This window comes from Stegostoma tigrinum, chromosome 3 (assembly GCF_030684315.1).
Source record: "Stegostoma tigrinum isolate sSteTig4 chromosome 3, sSteTig4.hap1, whole genome shotgun sequence".
NCBI lineage: Eukaryota > Metazoa > Chordata > Chondrichthyes > Orectolobiformes > Stegostomatidae > Stegostoma > Stegostoma tigrinum.
The window spans coordinates 135,776,155-135,792,778 of NC_081356.1; the positions used below are offsets into that span (position 1 = coordinate 135,776,155).

The window sequence follows — 16,624 nt, forward strand, 5'->3', positions numbered from 1 at the left end:
CCCACTCAGTCTAATCCCGCTCTCCCCCTCACTCCCCGCTCCCTTTAATACCCCACTCAGTCTAATTCCACCCTTCCCCTCAGTCTCCGCTCCCTTTAATACCCCACTCAGTCTAATCCCGCTCTCCTCCTCACTCCCCGCTCCCTTTAATACCCCACTCAGTCTAATCCCACTCTTCCCTCACTCCCCGCTCCCTTTAATACCCCACTCAGTCTAATCCCGCTCTCTCCCTCACTCCCCGCTCCCTTTAATACCCCACTCAGTCTAATCCGACTCTTCCCTCACTCCCCGCTCCCTTTAATATCCCACCCAGTCTAATCCCGCTCTCTCCCTCACTCCCCGCTCCCTTTAATATCCCACCCAGTCTAATCCCGCTCTCCCCCTCACTCCCCGCTCCCTTTAATATCCCACCCAGTCTAATCCCGCTCTCCCCCTCACTTCCCGCTCCCTTTAATACCCCACTCAGTCTAATCCCACTCTCCCCTCACTCCCCGCTCCCTTTAATATCCCACCCAGTCTAATTCCACTCTCCCCCTCACTCCCCGCTCCCTTTAATATCCCACCCAGTCTAATCCCGCTCTCCCCCTCACTCCCTGCTCCCTTTAATATCCCACCCAGTCTAATCCCGCTCTCCCCCTCACTCCCCGCTCCCTTTAATACCCCACTCAGTCTAATCCCACTCTCCCCTCACTCCCCGCTCCCTTTAATATCCCACCCAGTCTAATTCCACTCTCCCCCTCACTCCCCGCTCCCTTTAATACCCCACTCAGCCTAATCCCACCCTTCCCTCACTCCCCGCTCCCTTTAATACCCCACTCAGTCTAATCCCGCTCTCCCCCTCACTCCCCGCTCCCTTTAATACCCCACTCAGTCTAATCCCACTGCCCCCCTCACTGTGTGACCCTCCCTGCCCCTCTCTGCTCCCCAAGTCTGGGATCTATTTAGAATCCAGCAAAGGAGCAAAAAGATATTTTTATGTCTATAAATATATAAAACAGGAAGGGAGACAAAGTGAGTGGAGGTCCCTCAGAAAATCAATCTGGGAGATGGTTATGGGGAAGAAGAAGATGGCAGGGGAGTTAACGAGGTATTTTGTATCAACCTTTACAGAGATTGATTGATTCTGACATACGCTGAAATACAGTGAAAAGCTTTCTTTACGAGCAATACAGGCAGAAGGTAGTAAGCGAGTGTGTACAGATCAAAAAGACTTAGGCAGAGGCTTACGGGTTACATTAGACAGGGCATGCACTAAGTGAGATCAATGTTAGCAATGTTACAAATCTTCTCAAAACTCACTAAGATCAGCATCGTTTGAAATTAGAGAGACCATCCATCAGTCTGATAACAGCCGGGAAGAGACTGTTCCTGAACCTGCTGGTGTGTGTGTTCAGGATTCTGTACCTTCAGCCTGATGGAAGAGGCTGTGGGAGATCATTACCGGGGTGCGATGGGTCTTTGATGATGTTGGCCGCCTTTCTGTGGCAGTGAGCCGTGTAAGTGGAGCCCATGGATGGAAGGTTGGCTCCTGTGATGGTCTGGGATGTGTACACCACCTTCTGTAGTTTCTCACGCTCCTGAGCAGAGCGGTTGCCGTTCCAGGCCGTTATACACCCAGACAGTATGTTTTCAACGGGGCATCTGTAGAAGGTGGTGAGGGTCCTTATGGACTTGGCAAATTTCCTGAGCTGCCTGAGGAAGGAGAGGTGTTGTTGTACCTTCCTGACTATCACATCTACGTGGGAAATCGGGGACAGGTTGTCGGTTAGGGTCACTCCGAAGAAGGTATTTTGAACATCTCACTAATGTTAACGAACGTCATAGAATCCCTGTGGAAGCAGGTTTTTCAACCCATTGAGTCAGTACTGGCCCTCCACTGTAGCCCAGCCCATCCCTGTGACCCTGCATTTATCACCGTTAATCCACCTAACCTGCACATCTCACGGAATGGGAGGAAACCCATGCAGACACTGGGAGAACCTGCAAACTCCACACAGACAGTTGCCTGAGGCTGGAATTGAACCTGGGTCCACAATACTGTGAGGCAGCAGTGCTAATCACTGAGACATCAAATGCCACTCTACATAAGTGAGGAATTTAGGGCCATCACTGGGGAAGTAGTATTAGGCAAATTAACTGGGCTAACAATAGTTAGGTCCCTGGGATCCAATAGCTTGCATCCGAGGATAATAGGTGCATTGGCCGTAATTTTCCAAAATTTATCGGATGCTGGAGAAGTAATAGAGGATCGTGAAACTGCTTATATGACGCCCAATTCAAAAAGGAAGGGAGGCAAGGAGTAGGAAACTAAAGGTTGACTAACTTAATATCTATAGTTGGAAAAGTATTAGATTCAATTATTAAGGAAGTAATTACAAAACATTTGGAAAGTTTTTATCCATTCCCCTGGACTAAATGCCAGCTTTTGACTTGCCTTCTCTCGTACCTGCTGAAAATGTAAGCTACCTTTTTCAGATTGATACACAAGGATTGCCAACACAGTGGGGACTTGGGGCATGGAACCCAGAAACTAGCACAGGGGGTGCAGCAGGTAACCAGGGAGGCTAATGGATTATTGACCGTTATTTCATAGAATATAGAACATCGAATCAGCATGGCTTCATGAAAGGGAAATTAAATCTGACTAACTTATTGGAGTTTTTTTTAATGAAGTCCCAAGTAGAATGGATAGAGGGAACCTGTCTGTTGTATTTGGATTTCCAAAGGGCATTTGACAAGGCTCCTCTCGGAAGGTTGAGTCAGAAGAAGCCACAGTATAATGGCCTGGACAGCGAGCTGGTGAACGGGCTGGAGTGAGTGGGGATGAGGGTTCATTTCCAGTTTGACAATATGTGAGCAGTGGAGTTCCACGGACCGCAGCTGTTTACAGTATATTAATGACTTGGTGGAAGGAGGTGAGTGTCCTTTAGCTAAATCTGAAAACAGGATAAAAATAGATGGGAAAGCAGGTAGTGAGGGGGATGCAGGCAGTTTACAGAGGGGTATTGATTGATGAAGTAAGTGGTCAAAAGGTTGGCAAAAATGGAATATAATTTGGAAAAAATGCGAAGGGAGAAATTTTGGAAGGGAGAACAAAAGAACAGAATATTATTTAAATGGAGAAATACTACAGAAAGCTGTAACACAAGGGGGACTTGGAGCATGGAACCCAGAGGCTAATACACAGGGTGCAGCCGGTGATCAGGGAGGCTAATGGAATACCGACCCTTATTTCATAGAATACGGAACACAGAACAGTACAGCGTGGGAACAGGCCCTTCGGCCCAATAAGTATGTACTGGTTATGGTGACATTCTAATCTAATCCTATCTAAGACCATAACACCCGAAGACATAGGAGCAAAAATTAGGCCATTCAGCCCATCGAGTCTGCTCTACCATTCAATCATGGCTAATGAGTTCCTCCCACTTTCTCCCTGTAACCCTAGGTCCCCTTGATAATCAAGAGCCTGTCTATCTCAGTTTTAAATGTACTCAATGACCTGCCCCCACAGCCTTCTGTGGCAGTGAATTCCATAGATTCACCACTCTCTGGCTGAAGAAGTTTCTCCTTATCTCCGTTCTAAAAGGTCTTCCCTTTACTCTAAGGCTGTGCCCTCAGGTCCTAGTCTCTCCTACCAATGGAATCATCTTTCCAACATCCACTCTGTCCAGGCCATTCAGTATTCTGTAAGTTTCAATTAGATCCCCCCACATCCTTCTAAACTCCAATGAGTATAGTCCCAGAGCCCTCAAACACTCCTCACATGTTAAGCTTTCCATTCCTGGGACCATTCTCGTGAACCTCCTCTGTACCCACTTCAGGGCCAGTACATATTTCCTGAGATATGGGGCCCAAAACTGCGCACAGTACTCCAAATGTGGCCTCGCCAGGGCCTTAAAAAGCCTCAGTAGTACATCCCTGCTTTTATATACACATGGTCCATATCCCTCTTCTCGCTACCTTTTCATGTGTCTGACCGATTATCTTTAAGCATTGCTATTGTATCTGCTTCGCCCACACCCCGCCGGTGCCATATTCCCGGCACCTATATGCTCTGTGTAAAAAAACTTGCCTCGCACATTTTCCTTTAAACTTTCCCCTTCTCACCTCAATGTCTTCTAACATTTGACATTCCCACCCTGGGGAAAAGACTGAATATCCACCCAATCCAGCAAAAACAATCCAAGTTTGTCCAACCTCTCCTTCCAGCTAATACCCTCCATCCCAGGCAACGTCCTGATAAACTTCTTCTGCACCGTCTCCACAGCATCCCCATCCTTCCTAGAGTGTGGCAACCAGAACGGCACATAATAGCCAGATCTGGCTGAACTAAAGTCTTCTACAGCTGTAACATGACTCGCCAACATTTATACTCAATGCCCCAACCAATGGAGGCAAATCTGCCATACGCCCTCTTTACCACCTTACCCACTTGTGCTGCCACTTCCAGGGAGCTATGGGCTTGTACTCCGAGATCCCTCTGTATGTCAATGCTCCGAAGGGCACTGCCATTTACTATATACTTTCTTCTTGCATTTGACCTCCCAAGATGCATCCCCTCATACTTGCCCACATCAAACTCCATCTGCCATTTCTCTGCCCAATTTTCCAACTGGTCTATATCCTGCTGTATCCTTTGACAACTTTCCTCACTATCCATAACTCCACCAATTTTCATTTCATCTGCAAACTTACGAATCAGACCAATGACATTTTTCATCCAAATCATTTATATATATTATGAACAAGAGGTCCCAGCACTGATCCTTGTGGAATGCCACTGGTCAGAAAAACACCCCTCCACGACGACCCTCTGTCTTCTATGACCAAGCCATTTCTGCATCCAGCTTACTGACTCACTGTGGAGCTCATGTGACTTAAACTTCCAGACCATCCTGCCATGAGGGTCTTGTTAAATGTTTCAGTAAAGCCCACACGGACCACATTGATGCCCTGCCCACATTGATCAACTTTGTCACTTCCTCTAAAAATTCAATCAACTTTGTGAGGCAAGACCTCCCCTTCATAAAGCCACGCTAACTATCCCCAATAAATTGACTGTTCTCCAAATAAGAATAAATCCTGTCCCTAAAAAGCTTCTCCAATAATTTCCCTATTACTGATGTAAGGCTCATTGGCCTGTAATTTCCTGGATTATCCCTGCTGCCCTTCTTAAACAATGGAACAACAATGGCTATTCTCCAGTCTTCTGGGACCTGTCCCGTGGCTAAAGGGGATGCAAAGATCTCTGTCAAGGACCCAGAAATCTCCTCCCTTGCCGCTGTCAGGCCCCTGGGACTGATTCTCTAAGGCCCTGGGGCTTAACCACTCTGATGTTTTTCAAGACACCCGACACCACCTCCTTCTTAATATTGGCATGTCTTACAGCATCACTGACTCCCTCTGGCTCCATGCATTAATTCCCTCCTTTGTCCTTGAATGAACATACCCGTTCCCTTGCTACCCAGTTGCTTCTTATGCATGTATGAACTGCCTTGCTGTTCTCCTGAATCTGCCTTGCCAAGGACATTTCACCACCCCTTCAAACCTTCTGAAATTCCTTGTTTAAGTTCTTTTCTGCTTTCTCTCTTTTCCTCAGGGGCTTGTTTGATTTCTGTTTCTTAATCCTTAGATAGGTTTCCACTTTCCTTTCAATTAATCTTTCAATGGGGTTGAAATATTTTTTATTTGGTCTCACTGGCTGGTCCAGCATTTATTGCCCCGTGAGAAGGTGGGGGTGAGCTGCCTTCTCGAACCACTGCAGTCCATGTGCTTTGGGTTGATCCACAATGCCCCTACGGAGGGAATTCCAGGATTTTGACCCAGTGACACTGATGGAACAGCGATATAGTTCCACCTCAGAATGGTGAGCCCCTCAGAGTCACACAGCACAGAAACAGACCCTTCGTTTGCACTGACCCGACCTCCCAATCTGACCTGGTCCCATTTGCCAGCATTTGGCCTATATCCCTCACAACCAGACACATGGACAGGAAAGGTTCAGAGGGATATGGGCCAAACACCAGCCAAATGGGACGAGGTCAGTTTGGAATACCTGGTTGGCATGGACAAGTTGAACTGAAGGGTCGGTTTCTGCACTGTATGAGTCTATCCCTCTGAGCCCTTCTTATTCACAGGCCTTTCAGATGCTGTAATTGTACCAGCCTCCACCCCTTCCTCTTCTCCTGTATACACACCACCCTCTGCATGAAACAGTTGCCCCTTAGATCCGTTTTAAATCTTTCCCCTCTCACCATAAATCTATGCTCCTCTAGTTTTGGACTCCATGGGGAGAAGACCTTGGCCTCTCATGATTTTATAAACCTCCATACGATCACCCTTTAACCTCCAACGCTCCATGTTAACAAACCCAGGCCTGTTCGTCCCTCCCTTATGTCTCAAACCCTCTGCCCCCGGCAGCATCCTTATAAATCTTTCTTGAACTCTCTCCATTTTACCAGCTGGAGGGGAACATGCAGGGGGTGGTGTTCCCATGTATCTGCTGCCCTTGTCCTTCTAGATGGAAGTGGTCGTGGGTTTGGAAGGTGCTGTCTGAGGATCTTTGGTGAATCTCTGCAGTGCATCTTGTAGATGGTACACACTGCTGCTACTGAGTGTCGGTGGTGGGGGGAGTGGATCCTTGTGGATGTGGTGCCAATCAAGCGGCTGCTTTGTCCTGGATGGTGTCGAGCTTCTTGAGTGTTGTTGGGGCTGCACCCATCCAGGCAAGTGGGGAGTATCCCATCACACTCCTGACTTGTGCCTTGTAGATGGTGGGACAGGCTTTGGGGAGTCAGGAGGTGAGTTACTCACCGCAGTATTCCCAGCTTCTGGCCTGCTCTATTAGTCCCTGTGTTTATGTGGTGAGTCCAGTTGAGTTTCTGATCAATGGTAACCCCCAGGGATACCCAATGGTATCCCCCCAGTGGGGGGATTCAGTGATGGTAACACCATTGAATATCGAGGGGCAGTGGTTAGATTGTCTCTTGTTGGTGATGGTCACAGCCTGGCATTCGTGTGGCGCGAATTTCACTTCCACTTGTCAGCCCAAGCCTGGGTATTGTCCAGATCTTGTTGCATTTGAACGTGATACTAAAATGTGAGGCTGGATGAACACAGCAGGCCAAGCAGCATCTCAGGAGCACGAAAGCTGACGTTTCGGGCCTAGACCCTTCATCAGAGGCCTCTGATGAAGGGTCTAGGCCCGAAACGTCAGCTTTCGTGCTCCTGAGATGCTGCTTGGCCTGCTGTGTTCATCCAGCTCCACATTTTATTATCTTGGATTCTCCAGCATCTGCAGTTTCCATTATCTCTGCATTTGAACGTGGACTGCTTCAGTATCTGAGGAGTCACAAGTGGTGCTGAACATTGTACAATCTGGGGGAACATCCCCACTTTTAACCTTATGGTGGAGGAAAGGTCACTGATGAAGCAGTATAAGAGAGGGAAGACAGTATAAGGTGCTGCTGAGACTATATCTGACGTACTGAGAGCAGGTTTGGTCCCTTATTTAAGGAAAAAATATTAATTCATTGGAGGCTGTTCAGAGAAGTTTCACTGGGATGTCCCTGGGATGGAGGGACTGCCTTATAAGCAAAGGTTAAACATGCTGGCACTCTACTCCCTGGGAATTAGAAGAGAGACAGGTGATCTCATTGAAAAAGACGTGACAGGGTGAATGCTGAGAGGATGTCTCCCCTCATGGGAGAACCTAGAACCAGAGGGCACAGCGACAGAATAGAGGGGCACCAATTTAAGACTGAGATGAGGAGGAGTTGTTTCTCCCTGAGGGTTGTGAGTCTTTGGATCTCCTTGCCATTGAGAGTTGTGGGGCAGATTCCCCGTGTATATTTAAGGATGAGATAGATTCTTGATCAGTCAGGGAATCAAAAGTTATGGTGAAAGGGCAGGAAAGTGAATGTGAAGAATGTCAGATCAGCCATGATCCTACAGAATGGCAGAGCAAGCTTGAGGGGCTGAATGGCCTCCTCTGTTGCTATTTCCGATGGTCTTGTGGTCTAGTACAATGCCCAGACTAATCCCACTCTCGCCCCTCTGCCCCCACACCTTCTTAATACCCCTCCAGCTGTAAGTTGGAGGCCCAGCATTCTGTTGCAGCCCGTTGCCCTGCCCAGGGGAGGGGGGTTATATCTCCCAGGCCTGCCTGAGCCAGTTGTTGATCTCGCCCACAGGAGCAGACCTACCTGACCATTGAGAATGAGGTGGAGGTGGCACAGTTCTCCAACAGTCGTCCCGATAAGCTGCAGATTCCCAGCTCCTTCCACAGGGACCTGATGCAGCTGCCAGCCGTCTATGATTACAGAGCGTACCGGCGGGTGATTGAACTGTATGGCACCCATTACCTCCGCAAGGGGGCTCTGGGTGGGAAGTACAGCATGCTCTTCATGGTGGACAAGGACAAGATGAGCAAAGCAGGTAAAACAAACAAACACTGCATTCTGGTAGCACCTCACGGCATCCCAGGAGCCCAGCAGCATGCAGTACATGCAACGTGAAAGTGTACGAAAGACAGGCACTGTGGTGGGGGTCAGTGGGGGGGAGGGGGCGTCATTGTCGTTACAATAGGGGCCTAATGATGACAGTTCAGTGTCCCTCAGCGCTGACCCTCCGACAGTGCCCACTCCCTCAGCACTGACGCTCCGACAGTGCCCACTCCCTCAGCACTGACCCTCTGACAGTGCCCGCTCCCTCAGCACTGACCCTCCGACAGTGCCCGCTCCCTCAGCACTGACCCTCCGACAGTGCGGCGCTCCCTCAGCACAGACCCTCCGACAGTGCGGCACTCCCTCAGCACTGACCCTCCGACAGTGCCCGCTCCCTCAGCACTGACCCTCCGACAGTGCCCGCTCCCTCAGCACTGACCCTCTGACACTGCGGTGCTCCCTCAGCACTGACCCTCCGACAGTGCCCACTCCCTCAGCACTGACCCTCCGACAGTGCCCACTCCCTCAGCACTGACCCTCCGACAGTGCGGCGCTCCCTCAGCACTGACCCTCCGACAGTGCCCACTCCCTCAGCACTGACCCTCCGACAGTGCGGTGCTCCCTCAGCACTGACCCTCTCACAGTGCCCGCTCCCTCAGCACTGACCCTCTGACAGTGTCCACTCCCTCAGCATTGACCCTCCAAAAGTGCCCACTCCCTCAGCGCTGACCCTCCAACAGTGCGGTGCTCCCTCAGCACTGACCCTCTGACAGTGCCCGCTCCCTCAGCACTGACCCTCCAACAGTGCCCACTCCCTCAGCGCTGACCCTCCGACAGTGCGGTGCTCCCTCAGCACTGACCCTCCGACAGTGCCCGCTCCGTCAGCACTGACCCTCCGACGATGCCCGCTCCCTCAGCACTGACCCTGCGACAGTGCACACTCCCTCAGCGCTGACCATCTGACAGTGTGGTGCTCCCTCAGCACTGACCGTCTGACACTGCCCGCTCCCTCAGCACTGACCCTCCCACAGTGCCCACTCCCTCAGCGCTGACCCTCCGACAGTGCGGTGCTCCCTCAGCACTTACCCTCCGACAGTGCCCGCTCCCTCAGCACTGACGCTCCGACAGTGCCCACTCCCTCAGCACTGACCCTCCGACAGTGCCCACTCCCTCAGCACTGACCATCCGACAGTGCCCGCTACCTCAGCACTGACCCTCCGACAGTGCGGCCCTCCCTCAGCACTGACCCTCCGACAGTGCCCGCTCCCTCAGCACTGACCCTCTGACACTGCGGTGCTCCCTCAGCACTGACCCTTCGACAGCGCCCGCTCCCTCAGCACTGACCCTCCGACAGTGCCCACTCCCTCAGCACTGACCCTCCGACAGTGCGGCGCTCCCTCAGCACTGACCCTCCGACAGTGCCCACTCCCTCAGCACTGACCCACCGACAGTGCGGCCCTCCCTCAGCACTGACCCTCCGACAGTGCCCGCTCCCTCAGCACTGACCCTCCGACAGTGTGGCACTCCCTCAGCACTGACCCTCCAACAGTGCCCACTCCCTCAGCACTGACCCTCTGACAGTGCCCGCTCCCTCAGCACTGACCCTCCAAAAGTGCCCACTCCCTCAGCACTGACCCTCCGACAGTGCCCACTCCCTCAGCACTGACCCTCTGATAGTGTGGTGCTCCCTCAGCACTGACCCTCCGTCAGTGCCCACTCCCTCAGCGCTGACCCTCCATCAGTGCCCGCTCCCTCAGTACTGACCCTCCGACAGTGCACACTCCCTCAGCGCTGACCCTCCGACAGTGCGGTGCTCCCTCAGCACTGACCCTCTGACAGTGCCCGCTCCCTCAGCACTGACCCTCCGACAGTGCCCGCTCCCTCAGCACTGACCCTCTGACAGTGCCCGCTCCCTCAGCACTGACCCTCTGACAGTGCCCACTCCCTCAGCACTGACCCTCCAACAGTGCCCACTCCCTCAGCACTGACCATCTGACAGTGCCCGCTCCCTCAGCACTGACCCTCCAACAGTGCCCACTCCCTCAGCACTGACCCTCCGATAGTGAGGTGCTCCCTCAGCACTGACCCTCCGACAGTGCCCACTCCCTCAGCGCTGACCCTCCAACAGTGCCCGCTCCCTCAGCCCTGACCCTCTGACAGTGCGGTGCTCCCTCAGCACTGACCCTCTGACAGTGCCCGCTCCTTCAGAACTGACCCTCCAACAGTGCCCACTCCATCAGCACTGACCCTCCGACAGTGCCCACTCCCTCAGCACTGACCCTCCGATAGTGAGGTGCTCCCTCAGCACTGACCCTCCGACAGTGCCCACTCCCTCAGCGCTGACCCTCCAACAGTGCCCGCTCCCTCAGCACTGACCCTCCGACAGTGCACACTCCCTCAGCGCTGACCCTCTGACAGTGCGGTGCTCCCTCAGCACTGACCCTCTGACAGTGCCTGCTCCGTCAGCACTGACCCTCCAACAGTGCCCACCCCCTCAGCACTGACCCTCCAACAGTGCCCACTCCCTCAGCACTGGCCCTCCGACAGTGCCCACTCCCTCAGCGCTGACCCTCCAACAGTGCCCGCTCCCTCAGCACTGACCCTCCGACAGTGCACACTCCCTCAGCGCTGACCCTCTGACAGTGCGGTGCTCCCTCAGCACTGACCCTCTGACAGTGCCTGCTCCGTCAGCACTGACCCTCCAACAGTGCCCACTCCCTCAGCACTGACCCCCCGATAGTGTGGTGCTCCCTCAGCATGACCCTCTGACAGTGCCCACTCCCTCAGCAGTGACCCTCCGACAGTGTGGCGCTGGAGGACTGGTTGGGCCTGCAGGACAGGACGAAGCGGAGGGCCTTGAGGCCATCTACATGGGGAATGCAGGTGTATAGGGACTGGACGCCCAAGGTGAAAATGAGGTGCTGGGGGCCAGGGAATTGGAAGTTCTGGAGGAGGTGGAGGGCGTGGATGGTGTCACAAATGTAGGTAGGGAGTTCTGGACCAAAGGGGAGAAAATGGAGTCCAGATAGGTGGAGATGAGTTTGGTGAGGCAGGAGCAGGCTGAGACGATGGGTCGACCAGGGCAGGCAGGTTTGTGGATTTTGGGAAGGAGATAGAAACGGGCCGTGCGGGGTTGGGGAACAATGAGGTTGGAGGCTGTGGGTGGGAGGTCCCCTGAGGTGATGAGGTCATGGATGGTGTTGGAGATGATGGTTTGGTGCTCGGGGGTCGGGTCATGATCGAGGGGGCGGTAGGAGGTGGTGTCGGAGAGTTGGCATCTGGCCTTGGCGATGTAGAGGGCAGTGCGCCATATTACCACTGCGCCACCCTTGGCTGTGGGTTCGATAGTGAGGTTGGGGTTGGAGCGGAGGGAGCGGAGGGCTGCCTGTTCTACGGGGGAGAGGTTGGAGTGGGTGAGAGGGGTGGCGAGGTTGAAGTGATCAATGTTGTGATGCCATCTGGAGATGAAGAGGTCGAGAGACGGAAGGCGGCCTGGGGGTGGTGTCCAGGAGGAGGGGGTGTGTTGGAGTCGGGAGAAAGGGCCAGTGGATGGAGGGTTAAAGAAATAAGCGTGGAGGTGGTGGAAAAGCTTTCGCCCGAGCGCTGGCCACGGCACTCACCTCTGCTCCTGACTCTCTGCAAGTTCTGTTGCTGGTGTCTGCCACCTTGAAAACTGATGTAAAATACCGATTCCGTTCGTTTCTTTGTTCCCCAGAAATACCGCTCCAGCCCCATTTACCAACAGCCCAATGTCCACTCTTGCCTCTCTCTTACCTTTTAGACATCAAAAAAAACCTCTTGCAATCTTACTTTGTGTTACGAGTTGGCTTGCTCTCATGTTTCATATTCTGCCCCCAAACTGATGTGTTAGTTAGCCTCTGCTGGTTTTTAAAGGATTCCTAATCTTGAGTCCAATGCAAGTATCAACGACATCGCGTTACTTCCTGAACATTGCCTCCCAATGTCAGGAATACGGTCTCACGTGGGCTGTGTCTCACTCCAAGCGGGATGTCTCCCTCCTGGTGGTGTGCACCTTCTCACTGAGCAAAACTAACCTCACTTCCTTGCCACTTCCTACAGGCAAAGGGGGTGGCCATGGGCACCCGCATGGGCCCCAGCTATGCCTGCCTCTTTGTAGGTTACGTGGAACAGTCCCTCTTCCGCACCTACACAGGTCCCAAACCTCACCTCTTCCTCCGGTACATTGATGACTGTATCGGCGCCGCTTCGTGCTCCCAAGAGGAGCTCAAACAGTTCATCCACTTCACCAACACCTTCCACCCCAACCTTCAGTTCACCTGGGCCATCTCCAGCACATCCCTCACCTTCCTGGACCTCTCAGTCTCCATCTCAGGCAACCAGCTTGTAACTGATGTCCATTTCAAGCCCACCGACACCCACAGCTACCTAGAATACACCTCCTCCCACCCACCCTCCTGCAAAAATTCCATCTCCTATTCCCAATTCCTCCGCCTCTGCCGCATCTGCTCCCAGGATGAGGCATTCCACTCGCGCACATCCCAGATGTCCTCGTTCTTCAAGGATCGCAACTTCCCCCGGTCAGTGGTCGAGAACGCCCTTGACCGCGTCTCCCGCATTTCCTGCAACACATCCCTCACACCCCGCCCCCGCCACAACCGCCCAAAGAGGATCCCCCTCGTTCTCACACGCCACCCCACCAACCTCTGGATACAACGCATCATCCTCCGACACTTCCGCCATTTACAATCCGACCCCACCACCCAAGATATTTTTCCATCCCCACCCTTGTCTGCTTTCCAGAGAGACCACTCTCTCCGTGACTCCCTTGTTCGCTCCACACTGCCCTCCAACCCCACCACACCCGGCACCTTCCCCTGCAACCGCAGGAAATGCTACTCTTGCCCCCACACCTCCTCCCTCGCCCCTATCCCAGGCCCCAAGATGACATTCCACATTAAGCAGAGGTTCACCTGCACATCTGCCAATGTGGTATACTGTATCCATTGTACCCGGTGTGGCTTCCTCTACATTGGGGAAACCAAGCGGAGGCTTGGGGACCGCTTTGCAGAACACCTCCGCTCGGTTCGCAATAAACAACTGCACCTCCCAGTCGCTAACCATTTCCACTCCCCCTCCCATTCCTCAGATAACATGTCCATCATGGGCCTCCTGCAGTGCCACAATGATGCCACCCGAAGGTTGCAGGAACAGCAACTCATATTCCGCTTGGGAACCCTGCAGCCCAATGGCATCAATGTGGACTGCACCAGCTTCAAAATCTCCCCTCCCCCCACCTCATCCCTAAACCAGCCCAGTTCGTCCCCTCCCCCCACTGCACCACACAACCAGCCCAGCTCATCCCCTCCACCCACTGCATCCCAAAACCAGCCCAGTTTGTCCCCTCCACCCACTGCATCCCAAAACCAGCCCAGCCTGTCTCCGCTTCCCGAACCTGTTCTTCCTCCCACGCATCCTCCTTCCTCCCACCTCAAGCCGCACCTCCATCTCCTACCTACTAACCTCATCCTGCCCCCTTGACCTGTCTGTCCTCCCCGGACTGATCTATCCCCTCCCTACCTCCCCACCTACACATATCTTTACAGGCTCCATCCCCCCCTCTTTACCTGTCTGTATCCTCGCCACCTATCTTCTCCTCTATCCACCTTCGACCAGCATCCCCCTCGCTCCCTATGTGTTTCAGAACCCCCTCCCCAATTTGTGAAGAAGAATCTCGACCTGAAATGTCGGCTTTCCTGCTCTTGATGCTGCTTGGCCTGCTGTGTTCATCCAGCTCTACACCGTGTTATCTCAGATTCGCCAGCATCTGCAGTTCCTACTATCCCTCATATCCTCACTGTTCTTTTTCAGATTTTTCGACAATGCACAGTTCAAGTTGTTCAGAAACATCATTCAACTTCATTTTCATTAGTTATGAAGAGTCTAAATGTGAGCAATACAATGAGGCACTGAGAACAGCGATGGGTAAGAGAGTGTTCAGCTATTGCATCTTGTAGACCAGATAAACATTCCCCAGCACTCCGCCAGCACTGACCCTCCGACAGTGCCCGCTCCCTCAGCACTGACCCTCCGACAGTGCCCACTTCCGCAGCACTGACCCTCCAACAGTGCGGTGCTCCCTCAGGACTGACCCTCCGACAGTGCGGCGCTCCCTCAGCACTGACCCTACGACAGTGCCCACTCCCTCAGCACTGACCCTCTGACAGTGCCCGCTCACTCAGCACTGAGCCTCCAATACTGCCCGCTCCCTCAGCACTGACCCTCCGACAGTGCCCGCTCCCTCAGTACTGACCCTCCGACACTGCGGCTCTCCCTCAGCACTGACCCTCCGACAGTGCCCGCTCCCTCAGCACTGACCCTCCGACAGTGCCCGCTCCCTCAGCACTGACCCTCCGACAGTGCGGCGCTCCCTCAGCACTGATCCTCCGACACCGCGGCTCTCCCTCAGCGCTGAGCCTTTCCTACACGGTGTGACATTTCCCATTTGTGAAGGTGGATCCTCTGGGCAGATGCGTGGTTTGTCTTCAACACGAGGGGGCCGCCCAGCATTTGTGGCCGCTCTGAGCCTGATCAACGTGCGGGACCCCCAGGCCAACAGCGAGGTGTATCAGCGATGGGCTGCATCAGTGAAGGAGTACCCTGTCATCATTAACCAAAAGGTCAGAGGTTATAAGCCATGATATGGGAGGCTCCAAACTGTGACCTGTTCCTCTGTAAACAATACCGTCTCAGTTCAGAGTGTGATGAGTCAGAATGTGCAAATGCTGGGGGCCGAGGGTTGCTCTGCCTGAGGGTCACTGTTGAAGCCATGTCTGTCCCAACGTGTGTGGCTCTGCTGTAAGATAGAGTAAGGCCCATCCAAACATCAGGGAACTCTGTAGCGAGGGGCACAGATTGCTTTGATGGCTGTGAGCGGGACCCCAGGACAGTATGCTGACCCCCCTCCCCACAACGGTGCCAGGCTCAGTGGCATCTCAGAGCAGTGACAGCACTCTCTCTCAAAAGGGAGTGTGAGCAACGAGAGGTCATTGTACACATTGGTAACAATGCCATTAGGAGAAAAAGGGATGTGACCCTGCAGAGTCAGCACAGGGAGTTAGGCAGCAGGTTTAGAAACAGAACCTGAAGGGCAGTAATCGCGGAAAATGCCCGGTACCACATGCTGTTGGAATAGGAGGGCAGCGGCTGAGGAGTTGGAGCAGGGGGCAGGGAGTCAGGTTTTCAGACCATGGGGGGTTGGTGGGGGTGCTCCAGTATCCTGGTGGGGGGATTTGCGAGGGCTACTCGGGAAGGGTTAAACTAGATTGGCAGGAGGACGTGGGACCCTGAGCTGTAGTGAGACAAGAGAGAAGGTTAAGGCTGGCACAGAAGATAAGTGAAAAAATTAAGAAGGTAACGCTGTCGAGAGGATGGCAGAGAATGAGGGAAAACTGATGAATTAAACTGTATTTATTTTGATGCAGGAGGCCTGACAGGTGAGGCAGATGGACTCAGGGACTGGATGGGAACGTGGGATCGGGATATCACAGATATTACAGGAACATGATGGGAACATGGAACCGGGATATCACAGATATTACAGGAACACGATGGGAACGTGGGACCGGGATATCACAGATATTACAGAAACACGATGGGAACATGGGACTGGGATATCACAGATATTACAGGAACACGATGGGAACGTGGGACTGGGATATCACAGATATTACAGAAACACGATGGGAACGTGGGACCAGGATATCACAGATATTACAGGAACACGATGGGAACGTGGGACCGGGATATCACAGATATTACAGGAACATGATGGGAACGTGGGACCGGGATATCACAGATATTACAGGAACATGATGGGAACGTGGGACCGGGATATCACAGATATTACAGGAGCACGATGGGAACGTGGGACCGGGATATCACAGATATTACAGGAACACGATGGGAACATGGGACCGGGATATCACAGATATTACAGGAACACGATGGGAACGTGGGACCGGGATATCACAGATAGTACAGGAACATGTCTGAGGGGGGCACAGGTCTGGCTCCACAATGTTCCGCAGTACAGATCCTGTGGGAAGGATATAGCTGGAGAGGCAAGAGAGGAGGGGAGCAATGTTTTTGATGAGGGAAAACATCACTGCTATGATTCAGGAGGATATTCCTGAGGG

General features: G+C 53.0%; 1 protein-coding gene across 2 annotated transcripts in view; it reads left to right on the forward strand.

Annotated features, from left to right (window-relative positions):
* c7a (complement component 7a) overlaps nucleotides 1-16,624 on the forward strand; it is a 56,520-nt gene that overhangs the window by 14,323 nt on the left and 25,573 nt on the right. For both annotated transcript variants that reach the window (XM_059644964.1, XM_059644963.1), the window contains exons 8-10: nucleotides 8,196-8,439; nucleotides 14,298-14,411; nucleotides 14,940-15,106. In XM_059644964.1, the coding sequence (XP_059500947.1) occupies nucleotides 8,196-8,439; nucleotides 14,298-14,411; nucleotides 14,940-15,106 (525 nt within the window). The remainder of the gene's footprint in view (nucleotides 1-8,195; nucleotides 8,440-14,297; nucleotides 14,412-14,939; nucleotides 15,107-16,624) is intronic.